The sequence below is a fragment of the Opisthocomus hoazin genome, chromosome 21, assembly GCF_030867145.1.
Source record: "Opisthocomus hoazin isolate bOpiHoa1 chromosome 21, bOpiHoa1.hap1, whole genome shotgun sequence".
Lineage (NCBI taxonomy): Eukaryota > Metazoa > Chordata > Aves > Opisthocomiformes > Opisthocomidae > Opisthocomus > Opisthocomus hoazin.
Window position 1 is genome coordinate 10,054,039 of NC_134434.1, and position 22,042 is coordinate 10,076,080.

General features: G+C 45.4%; 3 protein-coding genes across 12 annotated transcripts in view; 1 reads left to right on the top strand and 2 right to left on the bottom strand.

The window, feature by feature from the left end:
* MILR1 (mast cell immunoglobulin like receptor 1) overlaps nt 1-6,353 on the top strand; it is a 34,344-nt gene extending 27,991 nt beyond the window's left edge. For 3 of the 4 annotated variants that reach the window (XM_075441015.1, XM_075441016.1, XM_075441014.1), the window contains exons 4-8: nt 59-343; nt 855-968; nt 1,415-1,501; nt 2,558-2,620; nt 2,800-3,014. In XM_075441015.1, coding sequence (XP_075297130.1) covers nt 59-343; nt 855-968; nt 1,415-1,501; nt 2,558-2,620; nt 2,800-2,927 — 677 coding nt within the window. In that variant the 3' untranslated portion in view covers nt 2,928-3,014. Of the gene's footprint in view, nt 1-58; nt 344-854; nt 969-1,414; nt 1,502-2,557; nt 2,621-2,799; nt 3,015-4,394; nt 4,452-6,264 lie in introns of those variants that run through there. The other variant, XM_075441017.1, reaches the window with a different exon arrangement.
* On the bottom strand, nt 185-12,321 carry POLG2 (DNA polymerase gamma 2, accessory subunit). Of its 7 annotated transcripts, none has more exons than XM_075441009.1 (9): nt 11,313-12,317; nt 10,841-10,967; nt 10,591-10,696; nt 10,057-10,230; nt 8,880-9,020; nt 7,937-8,017; nt 7,248-7,348; nt 5,803-6,334; nt 185-269 (listed from the first exon to the last, which is right to left on the bottom strand). In XM_075441009.1, the coding sequence occupies exons 1-8, from the start codon at nt 11,812-11,814 to the stop codon at nt 6,169-6,171; spliced, it is 1,398 nt and encodes a 465-aa protein (XP_075297124.1). In that variant the 5' UTR covers nt 11,815-12,317; the 3' UTR covers nt 185-269; nt 5,803-6,168. The 7 variants fall into 7 exon arrangements, with proteins under 7 accessions (XP_075297124.1, XP_075297127.1, XP_075297126.1 ...); XM_075441012.1 differs by having other exon boundaries at nt 210-269; nt 6,197-6,334; nt 11,313-12,318; XM_075441011.1 differs by lacking the exon at nt 185-269 and adding an exon at nt 337-752 and having other exon boundaries at nt 6,197-6,334; nt 11,313-12,318.
* Nucleotides 12,322-13,773: 1,452 nt separating this feature from the next.
* On the bottom strand, nt 13,774-21,417 carry DDX5 (DEAD-box helicase 5). The gene is made up of 13 exons (XM_075440786.1): nt 21,279-21,417; nt 19,600-19,765; nt 19,354-19,450; nt 19,135-19,268; nt 18,945-19,010; nt 18,353-18,494; nt 18,114-18,274; nt 17,777-17,949; nt 17,477-17,587; nt 17,183-17,244; nt 17,045-17,104; nt 15,568-15,792; nt 13,774-14,968 (listed from the first exon to the last, which is right to left on the bottom strand). The coding sequence occupies exons 1-13, from the start codon at nt 21,308-21,310 to the stop codon at nt 14,586-14,588; spliced, it is 1,812 nt and encodes a 603-aa protein (XP_075296901.1). The 5' UTR covers nt 21,311-21,417; the 3' UTR covers nt 13,774-14,585.
* Nucleotides 21,418-22,042: the final 625 nt, after the last annotated feature.

Consider the following 22,042-nt stretch of genomic DNA (forward strand, 5'->3'; position numbering starts at 1 on the left):
TCGCTTTGGAGCTTGTCCCATATTCAGTGATGCAGTCTTTTCAGTTTTCTTTTTGCAGAGCCAGTTTCCAAACCAGTGCTGAGCTCATCCACCTCTCAAGCAAAGAAAGGCCAGAATGTGACCCTGTCTTGTCTCTCAGAGAACGGCTCTCTTCCTATCACATACATATTCTTCAAAGGAAGAGAAAGCATCTCTCCCCCAGTCAAGATGCAGAAGAGGGAAGCAGCTGTGATTTTTCTATTTATCAATTCCTCTAGTGACTTTGGAACCTATAAATGCAGAGCTGAAAATAGCTTTCACAATAATACAAAATACAGCAAAAGTTTCAACTTTACACTAGCAGGTATGCATGCATGAAACAGTTTACCACTGTCGATAAGCAGGGACCACACAAAATTCAGAATTTTGTAACAATGCAAGTTTTTTAGCCAGAAATTTTGTTCCCGCAGTGTAATGTTCAAAATATGTATTTTTTACACCAAAAAAATACGAGTTTTTAAAATTAATGCAAAACAATAGAATTCCATGCAGCCTAGACAGTAGAAGTTGAAGTGACCATGAAGGATCATTGTAAAAGATTCACTTTTTACGAGACCGCTGGCTCCGCCTTGGGGGGAGTCACTAGTGTCATTTTTCTCTCTAGTCCTGTGAAAGAGAGTCTATTGGCACCAGCAAGCCCCCTGCCTTCTGCTGTGGCAGTGCGCACTTGGGACTCTCCTGGGTAGTTACATTAGCCACAGTTAATCCAAAAGCTGAAAGAAATGTAAAGTCTTGATTTTAATTTATAGAAAATACTTAGAATACGAAAAAACATTTCATTGCATAAACACCTTTTTTTTTTTTCTTTTTGGCAGAAGAGAGAAAACATTCTCAACCCCTGATAATTTCTCTTGGGCTGATCTTGCTACTATTCATTATAGCTTTTGGTCTGGCAATTCCATTTTTCATAATTCGTTCACATAAAGCAAGTGAGTTATTTGAATGTCTGTTTCATTTTCCAGCAGTGCTCATTTATGTTGTTAATACATTTTGGTGTGTAAATATCATGTTACAAGTAAAGTTATGCTCTTGGTATTTTAGGATGTTGTCAAGTCTCCTTTTAACCAGCATAGGCAACTTAACAAGACAAAACCTCTGCGCTATGTTTTAGATGGCAGGTCTGGGATGCGGGAAGCAAAGCAACATCTAATTCAATATATGTAAATGTTGGAAGGAGTTGAACCTCATTCGTCTTAGTAAAGACAGGAAATTCTATTAAAAATATCCCCTTGTTAAGGAGTAATTTTTAACGTGAAAATAACATTATCTGAGAGCTCCAAGTATTCAAAAAAATATCATGGAGCTGTATATTTCCCTCCAAGAAAACTGAGGGAGGTATATAGGCATGTGTTTGTTTTTCTTTTACAATTTGCAGAAAAAATTAAGTCTACTATGTCCTCAACTAGCCTTACTTCAACAGCAAATGCAGAAGAGTCTGAAAATGTCATATACATAGAGATCGGTAAGTTCACGTTACTTCCCATGCAGTCATGAAACTTATTTGTGGGAAAATTTCTGGTCAAATTTCTTCAGGTATTGCAAAAGCAGCAGCAGGAGACACCTACTACCCTTCAGTAAGCGAGCTAACACTTCTACTGACTGTGCCTGGCAGAGGCTTTATTTGAAGTCCCACAGGATCCGTATTTGGCACTACCTGTCAGCCATGCAGCCAAAACAGCAACTGGTTAAATGAACTGAAGTTCTATTAAAAAAATCTACTGTAACCAGAAGGAAAATGAAGCGTTGCATTTGGCAACTCATGGTGAGGACTGAAACAGCCATTACAGAGGAAAAGAAAATTAAAAGACAGTAAGCAGATCAGAGGTGCAATGCCCATTTACTAAGACACAAAAGGGGGCTATATGCAAGTTGTAGCAATATAAAACTTAAATAACTCCTGCATTCTGTTCAAAATTGTTCAGTGCACAACAGCTCCTTATTCCATTTTTCTGAAGTTCGACAAGACTCAAAGTCACTTCAAACTGAAATTATAAAGTAATGCTAGACAACAAAGCAATGACCTACGTTAAGACATCGTACTACTTCAGTTGCAGAAAATACGCAGTAATGAAGACATTACATGAAAGCTAGGATGCTGTTATCTTGTAGTTTTCTGCATTTGCCTTATACATGAACGTCAGTATTTTCAAGGGAAGAAACCCCCAAAACAAACAAACAGCAAAGGTATTATGTTTCCTGTTTCTAAATATCAAAAAGAGAATCATTCTCTCGGAACAAACCTGCCTTCCTGTTCATACAGTACAGAATTCTAGTGGGCCTGCTGTTAGCTCAGTGCTCTGCGCAGCTGCTCATGGCAGGTATCAATCAGCGTTCTACCCAAATAGCCTGCAAGGACAGTGACAATGGCTCTGATAAGGCCCATGAATGCTACAGAAAGCATGGTAGATTTATATTCAATATGGAATCTTGCTGCTTTGCTTCACAATTATTTAAAAAAAAAAAAAAAAAATCTGGTCAGTCTCTTGTAATTAACTGCTGTTCGTCATCTTTAATCCAGAGCCTGTTAAACCAGAAGAAGAATACGTCAACTTTTCAGTTATTAGAGGAGAACATGAAAAAGGTGAAAACCTTAAGCTATTACATTGTTACATCTGATGCACACAAATATGTTTCTGAGTGATTTTGTGGGGGGAGGCAGGGGTTAGATAGTAGCAGTTACATACAGAAATTGCTTACTTACTATGCATAAATTAAAATAACTCTAATAACTCTTCTTAACTCTAATAAATCTTCAAAAAGGGCAAGGAGGAGGACCCAGGGAACTACAGGCCGGTCAGCCTCACCTCCATCCCGGGAAAGGTGATGGAGCAGCTTATCCTGGAGGCCATCATGAAGCAAGTGAAAGAAAAGAAGGTTATCAGGAGTAGTCAGCATGGATTCACCAAGGGGAAATCATGCCTGACCAATCTGATAGCTTTCTACAATGACACGACTGGCTGGGTAGACGAAGGGAGAGCCATGGATGTTGTCTACCTTGACTTCAGCAAGGCTTTCGACACAGTCTCCCATGATATCCTCCTAGGGAAGCTGAGGAAGTGTGGGCTGGATGAGTGGTTGGTGAAGTGGATAGAGAACTGGCTGAATGGCAGAACTCAGAGGGTTGTCATCAGCGGCGCTGAGTCTAGTTGGAGGCTGGTAACAAGTGGTGTCCCCCAGGGGTCAGTACTGGGCCCAGTCTTGTTTAACTTCTTCATCAACGACCTGGATGAAGAGTTAGAATGTACCCTCAGCACGTTTGCTGATGACACCAAACTGGGAGGTGTGGTAGATACACCAGAAGGCTGTGCTGCCATTCAGCGTGACCTGGATAGGCTGGAAAGCTGGGCAGAGAGGAACCTGATGAGGTTCAACAAAGCCAAATGTAGGGTCCTGCACCTGGGGAGGAACAACCCCGTGCACCAGTACAGGCTTGGGGTGGACCTGCTGGAGAGCAGCTCTGCGGAGAGGGACCTGGGCGTCCTGGTGGACAACAGGTTAACCATGAGCCAGCAGTGTGCCCTGGCTGCCAAGAAAGCCAATGGGATCCTGGGGTGCATCAAGAAGAGTGTGGCCAGCAGGGCGAGGGAGGTTCTCCTTCCCCTCTACACTGTCCTAGTGAGGCCTCATCTAGAGTACTGTGTCCAGTTCTGGGCTCCCCAGTTCAAGAAAGTTGAAGAGCTACTGGAGAGAGTCCAGCGGAGGGCTACGAGGATGGTGAGGGGACTGGAACATCTCCCCTACGAGGAGAGGTTGAGGGAACTGGGCTTGTTCAGCCTGAAGAAGAGAAGGCTGCGAGGGGACCTTATAAATGCTTACAAATATCTAAAGGGTGGGTGTCAGGAGGATGGGGCCAGGCTCTTTTCAGTGGTGCCCAGTGACAGGACAAGGGGCAACAGGCACAAACTGAGGCACAGGAAGTTCCATCTGAACATGAGGAGGAACTTCTTCCCTCTGAGGGTGACGGAGCACTGGAACAGGCTGCCCAGGGAGGCTGTGGAGTCTCCTTCTCTGGAGATATTCAAGACCCGCCTGGACAAGGTCCTGTGCAGCTTGCTGTAGGTGACCCTGCTTCGCAGGAGGGTTGGACTAGATGACCCACAAAGGTCCCTTCCAACCCCTACTATTCTGTGATTCTGTGAACTCTAATAACTCTTTCGAGGGGGGAAAAAAGCAAACAAACCCCCCCAAATAAAAAGCCTATCACCATCCTATGACCCCAAAATTCAACAGCCTCATTATGAAACGATGCAGGAGATGTTATTAGTGACCAAATTGCTGACTGAATATTAATTCTTCTGTTGTGTATCTGTACCAAAAAAAGCAATTATGATTTATGTTACTCTGGCTTCCAGCAGAGAAGAGGGCATGTGCTACAGTCTATTCAAAGGTCCTCATCAGAGACTGAGTACAAGGTAAGAATCTCTTTCGTGATTAACTTAAATCATGTATTCTTAAAGACTCCTTCAGTCCTCAGATGTGGTAAGCACCACCAAGTCTGCACAGACATGAGGTTTAGATACTAGTTTCCTGGCCTAATTATTTTGTGGACAATGTAACTCATTCTCTGCTAGCAAGCAAAATCCCCAAGTCATAATCTGTAGGGTCTTCAATTTAGAAGAAAAAGCAGAATGGATAAAAATTGCAATTAACTAAGACCCAAAGAGCAATCCCATTAGACAAACAGCAGCTACTGCCCAAACAGCACCATAAAAAATAAATCAAAAACAAAACAATGCAATCACTGTCAGATAAGATCCTGCTGAACACAATATATAGTCTGGCATTATATGATGACTAAACAGAAAGCAATAAATGACGTAAAGCTTTCACCCAGAACCAAGCTCCTGTACATGTAACAATTCTCCTGAAACAGAAACTGCATTGTATGCAAACATCAACAATCAAAAGGCCAGTGTCATGTATTAAAAACAAACAAAAAAAAAATCCTACTGTGCTGTCCTCTTCAGCACACGCTGGAAGATCCATATTTGGCCCTTGTACCTGTTGCTACCTAGCAGCAAGGATTGCAGTACCTCAGTTCAACATTACTTCAGCTCTCAGAGTAGGGATAGGATGCTAAAATTAACTTATGGGACAGTTAACTCCAAAACAAATTCTGGGTCCTGCTATAGCCTGTTTCTTACATGTTTTTTGGCTGTTTTAATGTCATTCTATGGCCAGTGTATGCAGAATTCCGTAAGTTCAGTAAGTCACACAGCCCCACTATGCTAACCTTGCACTGTATCGAGTGTAATCACACTATGCAGCAATTAATAGCGTACAGCAGTTACAAATAACCCCTTTATAGTTAAATAAGCACCACGATAATGTAAGAAATTTTGAAGGCAAGGTCTTGTGTTTCATGACGACTATCCGTAGCCGCATGCCTTGCTGCATACACCTTAAAGCACTTTAATACACTGACTCAACAAGCTGTGCACACGTACTAAATCTACAGAAGATCAGAATCACTCCACTTCATAGCTACGCAAATTCCTGTATCTGATTTTGACTACAACACTTAGGTATAGGATAAACATGATCACACATTACTCTTTATCCATCATTTTCTATGTACAGACATTTTTTGTCGACAAAAATGCTTGTCAAAAACTGTTTACAAATTATTTCTTCTATTTCCTCTGCTACTCTTGGTATTCTGATTTCTACGTTTATGAAGTGCAAGATGAAGTAACTTAAATGTTGAAGAACTTAGGCCATGTGGTTAAAATACATTCCTACAAGCAGTAGAAAGATACTTACCGATGTTATTAAAACATTAAGACTCCAAAGTCGTTCATACAAAATACCATTTTCCAGCAGAGACCACAACTGTGTCAGCAGGTGAAAGATGAATCTTTAGGTTAGGATGGAGTATTTTCAATAGGATAGTAAAACCAAAGACATGAAAGAGAATATGGTTAGCCCTGCTAACGAGGGACTAGTTTGTCTCTTCCCTCTTTTCAAGATAACCTGGAAGACCCAGATGGTCTATGTTAAGACAGAAAACAGATGCACCACCAAGTCACAGCAGAACTACTTGCAGAGAAATCACTAAGTCCATGACACTGCAGAAGCCAGTTCAGGCACAGATGTTTACAAAAGTCCTTTTATTCAACAAATTTCAGTTCAAGCGTTTTTGGCTGATGTTACATACTTGGTTAAAAAGTCCTTCAGCCTAGAAATGTGCATCATTTCCTTCATTGTGGTGTCTCTGCTTCTCAGCTGGACCACTCCATTCTCTAGAGTGCCATCAGTTATCAAGACCGTGAAGAGAACACTCATCTCATCGTACCTGCAAAGAAAAGAGCACACCTGTTACTGCCTTCGATGTATGAAAAATTCAGATCTCTTACATACACATGACCATAAGCTGTAGATATTTATTTCTGCTATACTGCACTAAGTCCAGCGTGAAGACACCGGTTTTCTTGTTGCCATACCTTGCTTTCCTGATTACATTTATTTAAATTATTTAGTTAATTTAGTACAGAAAAAGAATGTTATTTAGTGACCTGTTATAAGAGTATTTTTGTAGAAGCAGAATTTATCTTTCTTGTTATTTAATAGCCAGACTTACTTTGAAGACTACTGCACATGAACAGTCATATTTGTCTTCTCTCAGGAAAAAATATTCATCAATATACTCATTGACATGAGCAGTGATATGCTCAAAATTCACTCCTGATCAGCAAATCATATACAAAGCCCTCAAATGGAAAAGTAATTTTTATCTGCACAACTAATTCCATCACATACACTAATGCTAATGGTTCCAGACTTGGAAGAACTTTGAAGTTCAAGACTAGACACTGTGTGCTATTTGAAATAGTACTTAAGAATGAAACACAGAACCAGTCCAGATGCAAAAGCGGGGAGTGAGGGTGGGAAACACTTCTGCGAGCTTATGACTCATCTTCAGGAATTTATTTTCAAAAGGAGAGTCTCTAATAAGCATTTCACAGTTCCAGAGAAACAACAACATGTGAAAGGCTTATACTTCACTTAATTTTAAAAACAAACTATCTGACATTGCTCTTTGTAATAAAACTAAGTGAATCCAAGTTTATAGTTCGGGACACACGCCTTCAGTCATGTGATTACTGCACTCAATGACTTCTTACTGAAAACAGGCATATTTTCGCTACTCCACAGAAAGTCATCTTTCACCGTCATAGTTTAATTTACAAAAGACTTTTTCTCCTTACTTTGTATAAAGCTGTTCCAGAGATACCTGCACAGTTTCAAGATAACCCGGCCATACAGAAATTCTATTTTCTGACAGTTCATTGAACAATCCTTGACAAACCTGTGTTTATTTAAAAACAAAAGTTAAAAGACAGATTTTGAGGGTCTGAAATCCTGCACAAAGAAACCATTGAAACACTAGTACGTGTGGTGTTAGCATTCCTAACTGTTGTTAATTTTCTGGCTGAAATAATCTCAAAGTAGAAAGCAGACTGGCAATTAAATCTCCATGCCAGTGTAAGTTTCCTTCCCTTCTGTGGGGACTGGCTTAATGACTGACTTAAATAAGCACTTTTAAAAAATCCTTCTGAAGATGTGGTCCACGCAATAAGATAATTCTGAAAGATTAAGAAGCCAAGAGGGATTGTTTAATTTATTTTCCTTAATTTTGCATGGAACAAATATCAACTCTATTAATAGTACTAAAACCAATGTGTTAACGCAAGGCAGGCATCTACTACCCGCTGTCTGCAGTGCACTCCTTCGGCTACGCCTCACAAGCTGCACAACAGAAGCTCTGTGAAATCTGTACAACCCCAAATCTCCGAGAATTAAAGCAGCAGCATGATTTTCCCCAACAAGTGTTTGACTTCTAACAGGTGACATGGAAACTCAATGCTCAAAATTAAAGTACTCTCTTACAACGTACCTGCCTCAGCTCTGTTGTTGTACCTTTTCCCACATCCAAGGCCACTTTAAGAGGCGCTAAACAAGGATGAAGCTTAAGTACCTAATAATTTTTTAAAAAGCAACAAATTACTAAATATAGTGTTAAATTCTACACAGAACTAGGAAATATTAACATTTTTTCACTGAAATTAAGGTTCTAAGCATGCAAAAATTTTCTTACAGCACAAAATTCTGGACAAGAAACAAGCCGTACTTTATATAACTAGCACACATGCCAGCTAGGTTAGCATGGCAGAAATTATTCCTTTTTGACTGAGCCCCAGGAAAGAGATGAAGTCTTGTTAGCAGAGCTCCATCATATTTAATGGAGCCAGAGTGATCAGAGACAGCCGAGCAGACAGTGACCACCCACTCTACTGCTTGTTCTTAGAGACCAAACGGTTGTTTGATTAACCAGTGCTGTCTGAAAGGTAGCACTCCAACACCAGAAAAACAGGGTAAAAGTGGGAATAATGATGGTCATTGGCGAAATGCCCCACTACCACCTGCAACCCACTTTCTATGCTTCTGGGCAACTTTCAAATGCTGCTGGCAGAGACAAACTCCTCTTTCCTATGCACGGCAGCTACATTCCAATTCCTCTTGAATCCTTCATCACTGGCATCGCAAGAACGCACCTTCTGATCAGAGAGAAGGTGAAACAGAAAAGGTCACCTCAGAATGAGACAAAAATTGCTCAAGTGGTTGGAAAAGGACGCAGAGGCAGTCCCATAGGGCCAGCCTGTTGCTACCAGTGAGAAGCGCTCTGTGTGCACCTCTTAGGGAAGGGAACCGAGGATGCAGACGTGGAAAAGGGAAAGATTTCCGTGCTTGAATTTACCACATTGTCTGTGGGTTTTGTACTTAGACCTGCCTTTGCCCTGCATCATTCATTCTTCCTTTCGCTTTTCACAGAAAGTTACCTTTCTCTGTGAATTTTTCTTTTTTGTTAATGGATTCTCAGCTAGCTGTAGAGAATCAAAGAGATACGCTAATGCTCCTCGGTCCAGATTTCCACTCACAGACAGAACATGAGGAATAACATTCTTCCTTCCATCTCGGCCCTGAAGAGAAAAAAACACACAAAGGGATACCTCAAAGACTGTCCCAAAAAGCCTTTTACTTTAAATGTATAATGAGGCTTTGAGCTCAAGCACCCTTATTATGTTTACAATACAGTACAACATACATTTTAAAATATTACCAGCAATCTTAAAAGTATAACAGTAACTAGGTAAGATTGTAACACTAGAGAAAGCATATTAGAGCAGGATGGGATTATTTTCTTGTCCTGTCTCTCTAATCCTAAATTTAAAACTATGGCAAATACACTTGAAACTCTATTTCTTTTGGAGGTTTGTAGATTACTTCCAAGTGACCGCAAGATATTCCCCCACATTTTGAGAAATCAATAGGTAACCCACAGTTTTGTAGGTTACATTATGGTCTTCTGCCTTCTGTATAGAAATAAGATGCAAAACCAGGAAAGAGACAGGACTGTCACAAGAAGGACAAGGTTGCAATTTACTGGTAAAATATGGAGCTACGCTTGTTTTATCTGTTCAGCCTGACTTTTCGAACGTTGCCATTAGCTAGAAGTTTGCCTGTCTCCAATATATTCAGTGGAAAGGTGTCTCTCTGTTCCGTTCCCCCTTCCGAGTGCGGTAACTTCTATAAAGCCATCTGGAGTATTTATAATCTATTAATCCACACACACTTCTACGAATATACAATTGGACAAGCTACAAAAAGACAAGACATTTACAGGTTCTCTTTGATGCAAACTTAACACTGCAAAACACAGACTCAGTTTGTCTTGACACCTACTCAGAGGTAAAGGCCACGCAACCAACAACAGCTGTCTTGTAAACGTTGCTCGGTTCTGATTTAAAAGAATTCTCTCCTTGCAAAAAACCCCCCAAACACTATTTTATCAGCTTTTGAAAATGAAGGTCTGACTGCAGATTATCAATTGTACTGCTTTTACAAGAAAAGAATAAAAAGACAGTGATAGGCTAAGCAACTGGACCAGCAAAGAAACCACTTCTCTCACGCATTATCATCTTTATCAAAGAAGTTTTTTAATATAGTAAAGCTTACAAGTAATTTTGAACTATCCCCTGGATACATCTGTAACAGTTCAGTATCACCAAGGTTCTTCAATGTTTCTATTGTTTCTTTCCCCCAAGGAAAGCTATAATGTAAATTAAATCCTCTTCTTCCTTCCTCATCCTGAAAGTCACTGCTGGTGAAGTTAGACGGGCCTACTGCAAACTGCGAATTAAAGATATAAGAGGTCATCACTACTGTGCATGCTATATTAACTATAGAAAGTCTGTAACGCAAGCTAAAGTCTATGATTTTCAGCAGAATATCTTTATTGTTTTACAGCAGTTTGATCTCAAATCACTTACAAACACAAAACATTTGCCTTTCCGCAAGTCACATTATAAATGACTTAACAGGTTTGTCACAAACTTAAATAGTTTTTCAGTTTCTCACAAAAAATACATGTCTTTCCGTGACAAGAATAGGCAAGCAACGTAACTGCATCAAACCAATCAAGGTGTCTATTTCCCCTCTCTGAGATACAAAAAAGCAGGCCAAGATTTCCCGCGGGTACACTGCTGTTACCTTTCTCCACCACTGCAGTCTCTGGCGTAACCAGTAATCGAGCCACTGCCCCGCAGTTCTAGGAGAGCTAAACCATGCAAGCAAAGACGTGGTCCTTTCGCCTATTCTTTAAACAATAGCAAGGTCAGCAAGTTAACTCCTTCAAAAACAACGGGAAAAAGCAAGAGACAGCATTCAAAAAATAATCCAAAAGTGAAACAAGAGCAAACAGTTTAAGTATGGAAAGGGATTAAACCCTCTATTACACTACCTTCTCAGACATTTGTTGTGTGGTTCACTTTCTGGAATGGAGTGAAAGCACACTCCAATCTGGGCGAGGCCACAAGGCAGCCTTTTGTTCACCAGTTCTAAGCAACTATCATACTGCGCCAGAGCACCTGCCAAGAGAACACACACACGATACACACCGTTGACACGTGCAGTCCCGCTGGCGTTAATGCTTTGCGGAATCAGCTCAGCAGTCTGTATGTAGCCCCATTCCCCCGGGTACTTTGGCGACCGTGATGTTAACGCGCCTTTCCCCTAATTACAAAGGAAAGCACCCGACGCGCACCCCGGCATTCACACTGCGCAGCGCCTTGGATGAACCCCAGCTCACAGCATGCAAACTTTGCCAGCGCTCTCACACACCTACAAAATTCCTTTCGATGCAGCCGCTTCGCTCGCAGCAAGCAAAACGCGAGCAGCCGCCCCCCCCGCGCCGCGACGGACGAGGCACCTACCGGGAAGCAGGCTCTCACGAAGCACCCCCGCCGTCCCCAGCACTTCTTCCAGAGACGCACCGCCGGGCTCCGGGCCACGGCCTCCGCCCCGCAGGGCTTGGCGCAGCGTCTCCGAGCGCAGCAGCCGGAGCCCCTGCCCGGCGGGCGGAGCGCCGGCGGCGGGCGGGCCGTGGAGCGGGGCGTCCACGGCGAACACCTGCTCGCGGAAAGCCAGCGCCGAGTCCCACCACTGCGCCGTCAGGTTGCCCCGCAGCGCCGCGCCCAGCGGCCCGAAGCCCGGGTGGCAGCCGCTGAGGTAGGCGCGCCAGGACAGCGCCGGCCGCGGCTCCGCGCCGCACCGCAGGAAGTGCCGCCGCCAGCACAGCTCCAGCAGCTCTTCCCCGCTCGCCGCCTTATCGCCGCCGGTCGCCGCGTACGGCCGGGTCCCCGCCTCCACGCCCCGCGGCCGCCGCCTCAGCACGGGCCGCGACCACCGGCCCCCTTGGCGGCAGCCCAGCGCCATCTTCCCGCCCTCCTTCCGCCCTCATGTCGGCGGACGGACCGTGGTGCCGCTGCGCATGCGCCGCGTCCCGCGCGCTGCCTGCCAGGAACGAGCGGGAGATGGCTGCCGCGCGTGCGCGCTGCCATTTGGCGGCCGGGCGAGCCCCGAGGCGCTTCCCGCCGCCTGCCTCCCCCTCTCCTCGGGCGCGAGCTCCGCCGGCGTCCGGTGCCCTTCAGCCCGGCCACGGCAGCCGGGACTCCGGCCTTCCCCTCGGCCAGCAGCCCGGAGCTCCCTAGCAGGAGGGCGGAAGACCCTACCCTTCGCCGCCGAGGGAAGGCGTGACAGCCGCAGGGGAAGGTCTCCGGGGAAGAAGCCCATCCAGAGCAGCTCTCTTGAGACAAGACGAAGGTTTTCCACGAGTTCGAGAAAGGTGTGCCCGCAGCAGCTCCTGCTCGCCCCGGCTGCTCCGAGGGCAGCTGGCAGGAGCCGGACGGCGGAGCAGTGGAAATTTCCATAGGTGCTCCATCACGATTGCTGTACCAGCGCCAGGCGGGGGAGCTGGAGAGGAACCGCTCGTCCCGGGGCAGGCCCGAGGAGCCAGCTCTTCCCGGCACAGCGCAGGGACACGGGGTCAGCCGGGGGAGGTGCTACTCCGAGGGGCCAAGTACTGCCAGTTACCATTTTATTTCTAAAGGAGATTTGCCATGAGCTCAATTCTATCAGAGTATCTCCCGTAGCTTTGATATTTAGGAGAGCTCTTTTTTTACCGTTTTACGTGCAAATATTAAGAGGGCCTCCTACCTTACACTATGCAACACCCCCTCAGGGAACACCGATAAGACAGGCATTTGGAAACACCACAAGGCAAAAACATTCAAGACGTGGCTGTGGTTTTCAAGAGTTGTACCTTACTGGTTAACTGAAAATTTAAAAAAACCCCACAACTTCAGAAATAGTACTCCAGTAACCCACATTTCTAGAAGCAAAAGAGTCATAGCTTCCAAGTTTATAATTACTTCAGCTTCTAAAGGTAGCTGATTTGGCCACATAATTACACTGAAGTCCAGCAAGAATCTACAGCCTTGAAAAATCGGCGTTTCACTTCAACAAATCTGATTGGTGCTATTTCCCATAGCAAGGGACAAAGACTATTTGTCCTTTGCATCACTGTTAAATGTCTGTCAATGTTCAAGTTTTGAAACAAAAACAAGCTTTCCATGCATTTTGTTTCAGGCAACTGACCTGGAAACTTGGCAATTAACGGGCCATATTTCAAAGATAAACAACCACCTTCTTGCTCCATGCTGAAGGCAAGGAAGGGGAATGTTGCAAAGCCAATGAAAAAGACTTTCCACATTCCTAACTAGAGTTTTAGACTCAAGTGTGGTAGTATTTCAGGACTCCAGCTGAAGTTCTGATAGCAACACTGAATGATCACAAAAGTACCATCACCTGACAGAACACCCAGATCAGGCAGAAGTACATAATTAAGAGGCAGGTTAGGCTGTGATTAAGAACACTACAAGCTGAGCCTCAGAGGAAAACAACCACCAAGAACTAACCACAGGCAAGTGTAAAAGAAATAACTGTGATTTGGGTTTAAAATGACCTTGACCTAGCTAGAATCATGCTTTGATTCTTGCAGACAGATTTAACCTTGAATACATTAAGCTGTAGTTAAGTATTGTTAAACTTGAAACTAATCATTGTTACTGATAAACAAGCAAGAAAAACTGAAAGTCAGTATTAACTGGAATTTTAATATACCATACTTGAAAGCATTAAAGTACTTTAACCCCAGGAGCAAGTATTATTTCAGCTATGCTCCTCATCAACGAGGTACAGGCAGTGCTTTGAGATTAAGTCATTTGCATGTACTACAAGTCTTGAAAAAAAGAAAAAAATCCACTAAGTTCATGGATCAGCAACAGCCCACTTCCCTCCCACCACTTCCATAAAGAAATCACTGCTCAATACAAGTTTAAGTATAATTTGAAGTTTTAATACTAAGATCTTCCCATTTCTCTGAAACTCATAGTAAGCCTGCATGCTAACTCACAAGGCCTGGCAGCTGCAGACACATTACACTCAAGCCTAGTCTGCACATTTGCTCCTGTGAAGGCAACAGTTACAGTGCTGCAAAAGCTTCCTACACTTGTAGCAGCTTATCAGCAACACCGCTGCAGTTTCAGTTAGCAAGACTTTTATTTAGCTATACCATTACTCCAGCCGCTCTTTTCCAAACACTGGCCATAGGCTAGTGAGACAAGAGTACCATTTCCAACAGGTACTTGGAAGCCAGCTTTAGTTTTCTTCACCATCGAAGCAGAGCCTGCCATGCTAAGCAGTCTAGCCCAAACAAGGCAAGGCTGTTTTTTGTATAAGCTTAAATGTTTAGTCAGACACAGCTGAGAAACCTTTCTAGAATTTAATATAAAAACATCTGACATTCCATTAATGTAAAGTTGTGCACATTGAGAAAATTGCCATCTGAAAGAAAATTCGGTCTTCAAATATCTTTATTGGAAGGCCATGCACTGCCTTCTGTTACTGTATTTCAAATCACTGTACATTTACTTTGAAAACACTGTCTGCATTTTCTAGTACAAAAAACTAAAAATTGTTTCAGGAATGTAGAGAAATATTCAACTTAAATAGCGAAAAAGTGCACCATAATTACTGCTGCACTGCAGTCATTTCTGCATTTCCCATTTCTTAAATAACTATCCTGTTTTGATAACACACAATATAAAGAGCAATTATGAAAAACTGAAACATTTAAATACACTAATCTATTGAGAGTAACTTGTTGGCATTGGGTAACCTATCATAGGAGCAGCACCAGTGGCAGGATATGCATACTGCTGTTGGTTCATGCCATTGTGCATATTTGCAATATTACTTCCGTACTGCTGCTCATAGCCATTCTGGTAAGCTCCTGCAGGGTTCCCAGCCCTGAAGCCGGCCTGCATGCCTGCAGCTGCAAAGCCATTTCCAAATGGAGTTCCATTACTGAAACTTTGGGCACTGTAGGCCCCATTTTGAGTTTTTGCTCCAAAGTCTCTCTTTCCTAATGCACCATAGGTTCTCTCAAAGTTCTCCCTCTCTCTAAAACTACTAAATCCACCCCTTTTGCCCGCAGAATATCTGTCACGTCGATCACCTCGGGAACGACCTATTAAAAAAGACAAGACATAGTTATATATATCATAAGGGCTGCATTTTCCACACCACCAAATGAGTTCAGCTAATAAGAGGAAAAAAAAAAAAAAATCTTTCCTTCTGTCCCAGCAAGGCAAACCTACTACAGAAACTTCCCAGTTGCCAACTGGACTCTAGCCAGATGAAGACTATTTTGACAGAGAAAGCTGTCTAACCTACAAGGAGAGTCATACTCTCCCCGCTAACACAAGGGGTGGCATCAAGGCAAAAAGTCATTTTCATCCTGGCAATAGGACACTTGCGTCCATCCTTCCTAGCCCTATGAGAAAACGCCACAAAACTGAGCCCCAACGTGTTTTGTTTCAGAGCAAATACTCTGCAGTGCATCATCTTTGGCCAGCACCAGCCATAGGTGCACCACAACACAAGCACAGGACATTCAGGGAAGGGGGTGTTTTTTGTTCCTGTGTTAGTAAATACCTTTTCGGGTCACCATAACTGGTAGCTAAACCACCTTCAACATCCATTTTGGAGAGAGGTTGGAGGTGGAATTTGAGTTTCCGTTTTGTTCCAAGAGGAAAGCTACACACTGCAGTTGATGACAGTACTTACCTGAACCTCTGTCTTCAATCAACTGAAGCAATTTGGGGTTGATGGCTTGATTAGCCTCACGAAGCACAGAGATGAGGTCATTTACTTGCTTAATATTGTTAGGAGTAAAGAATGTGTATGCTGTGCCTGTTTTGGTACTGCGGGCAGTTCGTCCAATTCGGTGGATATAGTCCTCTGAGGAGTTAGGGTAGTCATAATTGATGACAAATTTCACATCTTCCACATCTGTAAAGTGTTGCAGTGTGGCAAAAAGCAAGGTACAAAGTTTTGCACACCACAACAGCCAAATCAAAGATAAACGTTAGACAATAGTACTTTAAAGGAAATAATGGCTGCAAAGAACAGTGTTAGAATTATCCATTTCTGCACGAGTATTGTGGAAGAGAAAGTTATGCACACTCCGTCTGTTCCCGTCTCATCACCCACCCTGTGATCCAAAACCTTACCATAAAGGAGTATGCATTTGCTTGTCATTCCCAACTCAAGAGTCCCCTTTACAAATCATCAAGTGACATCTGAATGCTTCTTGCAGTAGGGCCACTAAAGCTCACAGCAGCCTCTTCATGTGCTCATTTGAGGACCTTAGAGTAAAAACATACAAGGTCCTTCACATACACACTCATTAGAAGCTCAGAAAAAAAGGGGCCAACACTGCTCGTCTTGCCAAGACCTTTGAACCGCAGCTGCAAGAAAAACATACCTGTCCCCCCAAAGTCACCAAGTTGTTTTTATGCACTGTGTCTTGTCTAGGCAAGCACTTCCAAGAAGCCAGGGTTCACTTGAGAATGTGTCTCTCTCTGGCAGGTCTCGACATGACGACTATGTATAGGTGGAGGAACTTCGACTTTCAAAGGCATTTGAAAAGCCATTGCTTTCCTGCCCCACTTGCTAAAGTGAGAGGTGGACTTTTTCTCAGATTTCATGTGCCAGTACTCACCAATTTTGTACAAGGCTTAGTACATTTTAAAGCTGCTCTCTCCATTTCATGGTTGAAAAAAATTTCATTGAACATTGAAGTTTGTAATTATTCTCTTCAACATTTCAGCAAACTCACTGAAATTCAAAGACCCACAGATCACAGCAGACAGTATGCACAAAACTAACAGTACTGCACCATGGCAAATCATGCAAAGCATGGAGAGAAGAGAAATACCAGGGCAAAGTGAACTGTGAATGAAACTGCTTCTTTCACAAGAGAACAGTTTACGGGGTAGTAGTTTAAAGGATGATCTTTGCCTTTTGAAGATTACTGGCACACAATGCTCTCAGCTTTCACCTCTCTATTTGACTGGAAGCAGCCAGCCGATCACTTCCACTAGTCCTCCATCCCCCTCGAGTCCTCCGATTGTCATGCCTAGGCCTTGCCACAAAGACTGCACCTTTATGTGAAGAAAACTTAGAAAAATGCAGAGGTTAAAGAAAGCAATAGACTTTCTTTAAATAGCTTTGGGCAACTGGCATTACGAGTTGTACTAACCTAGACCTCTGGATGCAACATCTGTAGCAATCAGGATTGGTGCTTTTCCATGTTTGAATTCTGTAACACAAACAACTCATCAGGTTCTTCATCAAGTACCACAGATCATACATGTGTAGAAACTGCTGAAGTACTCACCATTTAGAACCCAGTCCCGCTCCTGCTGACTTTTATCACCATGAATACCCATTGCTGGCCACCTGAAAACACAGAATTCAATTGACCTCAGGACATTCCTCTAATAGCCTCATGAGTCAGAGACAGGACTAGGGGGAAGGTGCAAAGAGCTTCCAGAGTTAGTTTTAGCACTTTAACTGACACCTGGTGTCACTGTATCGTTTTGACACCACAGTTCAGTGGTCCCTCATGAAGAATCAAGAGCATGCTCAGACTATTGGGGTGGCTTACTGAAGTTCCAGCCATTAGACTCACCCATCTCTCCTCATTTTCCTGGTAAGATCATCACACCGTCTTTTGGTTTCCACAAAAACAATTGTTTTATTCTCCTTCTCACTCATTATTTCTTCCATCAAACGAATAAGCCTATTACAAAGAGATCATGGTTAGATCTGGGATTGATTTGTACTGCACAAGTTTAAACAGCCTGATTTTCTTTACTTTTTATAGTGGCCTCAGACTGGTGTCAAAGATCCATCAAGACAAATGCAGTTCATAAACTAAAACTAATCATTAAAAAACATATTGAATGCTTTGCCCACACAAACTACTTACTTGTCATCTTTCTCCACATCGTGACACACATCCACAATCTGAAGAATGTTGTGGTTTGCGCTTAGTTCTAATGCACCAATGTTGATGTGTACGTATTCTTTCAAAAAGTCTTCAGCCAGCTGCCTTACTTCCTTTGGCCACGTGGCACTCCACATCAGAGTCTGCCTGTCAGGCTGGAGGAGGAGACTAGGTCAGGGCAAGATCAACACACAGTCAGATGTCCAACCAAAAAAGTCCACCCAGACAAGCCTGAAAAAGTTAATTGCACTGCCCTTGCTTCAATGAGCATAGTGGCATTTCTGTAACAGCAATGAACACATGAACCACTTATACTCACTCTTATCTGATCCACAATTTTTCTGATCTGAGGTTCAAATCCCATGTCAAGCATCCTGTCAGCTTCATCGAGGACAAGGTAAGTACATCTCCTGAGATTGGTCTTTCCAGCTTCTAAGAAGTCTATAAGCCTTCCAGGTGTTGCAATGCAGATTTCCACACCTCAAAACCAAGCAGTAAAGTCAGCTGAAGTAGTTTTCAGATTGCCTCATGCAGAGATGCATCAAGGCTTATCCATACCTCTTTCTAAGTCACGAATTTGTGGTCCCTTCGGAGCACCTCCATAAATACATGTAGACTTCAAACGGCATGCTCTGCTGTATTCAGCAGCTACCTGCTGCACTTGTTGAGCCAGCTCACGAGTTGGTGCCAGCACAAGACACTAGAAATAAAAGATGCCCAGCTTTTAGTTCAATGCCTATCTGAAGCTTCCATTCTGACACTAGCTAGTTTTAAATGGAAAGGCTGTCCTATATTACTTCAGTGCCAGAATGACCGAAGTGGATTTAAGTCAACTAAATTGTCTAGCATCTCAATTAACACCACACACTGACCTATGTGGCATGGTAAGATACCTGAAAGTCACTAACTAGCTTCTGGGGACAGCAGTTTCCAAGATGGGACATCTAGCCCCTTCTGTACAATTTTAAGGACAAACCAGTCAGAGGTTATGGAATGTCCTTGGGAGACGACCAAAACACAGAACCACTTTAGTCACACAAAGAAACACAATACAGCTATGCACTCTTATGAGCATGGACAATTGGGACAAAAAAAAAAAAAAATCACATTCTCTAGCAATTAAGATCACTTTTCATTTAGGAATACTCACAATGGGTCCATCTCCTCGCTCCAGGAATGGCTGATGATTTATATGCACAATAGCAGGCAACAAGTACTGTTTGGAAATAAGAAAAGTCTCATTACAAATCTCTTCCCAGCAGTGTTCAGCCTGCACTAACCCAGGCCATACTTTCACTGCTGAAATCTGTTAGTACTCCAAGGCTACAATCAAAACTTACAGACAGCGTTTTCCCTGATCCAGTCTGTGCCACTCCAACCATATCCAGTCCACTCAATGCAACAGGCCAACCTTGTGCTTGAATAGCAGTTGGTTCAGTGAAGTTCTGCCTCTGAATTACTTCCATAACATTTGCTTGAAGAGAAAATTGAAACTTATTAACTTGGACTTTGTCTTAATTAAGACTGGAAGAACAACCAGCATGCTTGTCTTCACTTACCAGGAAAGTTAGCTTCATAGAAATTTATAATCGGTTTTGGACAGTTATGGCCCCTAACTGTGACTTCTTTGCTTTGTCTGTATTGTTCAACTTCTTGCTGCAAGACAAAAATCCCATTATTGGAAACAGGCTTTGATATTGAAGTTATCTTTTAAGTTAACCCAACCATGCCTCACGGGGCCCTATGACCCTCGGCACGTTTGCACTGATTTGTTTACTTTTGCATGAGTTGGATAGGTTACATACCACAGTACGTCTAACTACATCAGGATGTTCTTGATAGAAGTTCTTCTCAAACTTGGGCAGCTCATCTAAATTCCATTTCTTTTTTGTAAGTTTTTCCCCAGGGTTTCCAAATTTCTTCCCAGAGAGAGGTCCACCTCTACTTCCTCCAAAACGTGGGACTCCAAACCTAGAGAAGAACAGCATAACATAGAATCCAAAACAAACATTTTGGTCCCTTTCTTACACAACCACTATCTTTATGGTCCATCCTGTAACTTTACAAATCAGATTTATAAACCCCACCTACAGGATACTGAAACTTCAAAAAAACATACTTAAGTTGCAGATACCAGTGTCTGCCTAGCTGCAACTTATAGTCAGAAGCTAAGGCAACACCTGTCTTGGCAGCTTCCACAAAATGGAACCGAAAGGCCTATCGGCAAGTTATAACACAAGCAAAGTAAGGACATTACAACCTTTGTATCACCTCGTGATCAAAATGGTTTCCCACCCAAGTGACACTCCCACTGTGTCAGCCCGCAGAAAGCAGGCAGGGGCAGTTATGAAACCCTGCGATAACTTTCCCATAAAACGTTTTCCTGCATCCCAGAAGAGAGACGTCTCCCAGTAACAACGTTTCACGAGGCCACGCGTTTTACACCAGCATTTTATAATCACGTCCCCGCGCTGGAAAAGGCTCATCCGCGCCGGTAGCCCCGAGGCGCAGCTCCGAGCAGCGCCAAGCCCCGGTCCAGGGACGGCCGAGATGGCTCCCAGCGCGGGGCTGGCTCCCTCCCTCCTTTCTCCCCCCCCCCCCCCCCCCCGGCCGCTCCCCGAGCTCGGGCGGGCGCGGGGCGCGATCGCGCCCCGCACAACACAGCGCTCCCAGAGGGGACCGGGCTGAGCGGCCGCTGCTTCCTGCAAGCGCTGTTTCCTTTGTCTCTCATTTCTGTCTACGCCACATTTTCCAGCCGCTGCCATTTTAGAGTCTGAGCTGGGCGGGGGGGGGGGGGGGGGGGGAGGAGGAGGAGGAACAAAGGCGGCGGCAGCAGCCGGCATTTTGATTTCCCCTCAGTCACCGCATGGCGGGGCCGGCCATTAACATCCGCTTACACAACACAAAGCGGGACCGGCCGGATCCTGCCCGCGGCCGCGGGGAGCCGCCGTCCCTCCGGAGGGGCAAGGAAGGGGAAACCGCCCTACCGAGAGCTCCCCGCGGCTTCGCCACCGGCGAGGCGCCCGGCCAACCCACTGACCCACAAACCTCCAGCCCACCCCCACGGACGGGGGAGAAGCGAGCTCTGCGGAGACCATCCGACCTCGGGGAGGGGGGAAAATGTCCCTGGAGGGGCGAGTTCCTTCTCCCCACAAAACAAAAGACCCCAGCCCGCCCGCGCCCCTCGCAAGCGGGGGCCGCGCTGAGGCGGGCGGATCCCGCCCCGTCGCGGCTCGCGCAGCCGCCCACGCGCGGCGGCCGCCCTCGCGAAGGGCTCCTCAATCCGGTGTCGTCCCCCCCGCCCTCCCGTCGCGCAGCGCCGGCGACCTCGAAACAGCAAGAGCTGAGGAGAAAGGCTGCGCGGCCCAACCCTCGCGACTCGCCGCCATTTTAAGCGTCTAAAAAACAACCACCGGAACCCCGCGGTCGGTCTAAGAGTCCGGACGCTGGCGGCGGCTGGCGCCGGCCGCGCCCCCGCACTCACCCTCTGTCCCTCTCGCTGGAATACCCTGGCATGGCAATGGTGGCGGTTGGCGAGACGATCCCGGTCACGTAAAGCGGGCGCCGAACGGCAGCGCAGCAGCACACGCCGGCGGTGGGGACCACTGAATGTAGAACGCCTGGGCGCCCGGATGCCGGTTATATAGGGGCCGCGAGGGCTGCTGGGAACCGGCTTGTGACGCAAGCGCAGAACCCTTCCCCTCTGTTCTGTAAGAGGCCCGAGCCGGCTGGAATCCCCGCCCCCTCCCGTGTGGGCGTGCCCGCGGCTCGGCCGACTGACCGGCTTCTGCGCTCGCGGGCGGAAGTTCCCCACCTCCTTGGGGCGTGGCCTCTGTGCCGTCACTGCCCGCAGCGCCCCGCCCGCAGGGGCCCGTGCTCCCGCTCCCTCCCCGCCCGCCGCCCACGCGTGGCAGACCTCGAGCGGCCGCGCCTGCGCAGATCCGCCGGCAGGCCGCGGCCTAGCAGCGCCGCCTCGTCCCACCCCTGCGGCCCGGGCGCCGCGAGTCCGCCTTGGCCTGGCGGGAGCGGGGACTCCCCCCGGGCGGCCTTTGAGAAGGGCCGCCGGCTGCCCTGGGGCCTCCCGGCTAGTCCGCGGAGCCGCAGCGGTGAGGCAGCGCGCCGGCTCGCTCCTGGCTGGGGCCGGGCGGCGGGGGTGCCCCGCGCTGGGAGCCTCGCGGGTCCGTGTGATGAAAGCCCGGCGCCAGGGGAGCTGCCGCGCTGTGGGTGGTCACTGATGCTCGGGGGGGC

Bases quoted from the DNA above. Each gene is read 5' to 3' on its own strand.
- POLG2 (XM_075441007.1), bottom strand. From the start codon at position 11,814: ATGGCGCTGGGCTGCCGCCAAGGGGGCCGGTGGTCGCGGCCCGTGCTG. The intron at 10,968-11,312 runs GTAGGTGCCTCG...TTCTCTTGGCAG, and splicing joins TCGTGAGAGCCTGCTTCCCG to GTGCTCTGGCGCAGTATGAT. The intron at 8,018-8,879 runs GTAACTTTCTGT...AAAAATTATTAG, and splicing joins AGAAAAATTCACAGAGAAAG to GTACTTAAGCTTCATCCTTG.
- DDX5 (XM_075440786.1), bottom strand. From the start codon at position 21,310: ATGCCAGGGTATTCCAGCGAGAGGGACAGAGG. The intron at 19,011-19,134 runs GTAAGTTTTGAT...ATTTCCAAACAG, and splicing joins GATCAGGGAAAACGCTGTCT to TACTTGTTGCCTGCTATTGT. The intron at 18,495-18,944 runs GTGAGTATTCCT...TTTTATTTCTAG, and splicing joins AGCGAGGAGATGGACCCATT to TGTCTTGTGCTGGCACCAAC.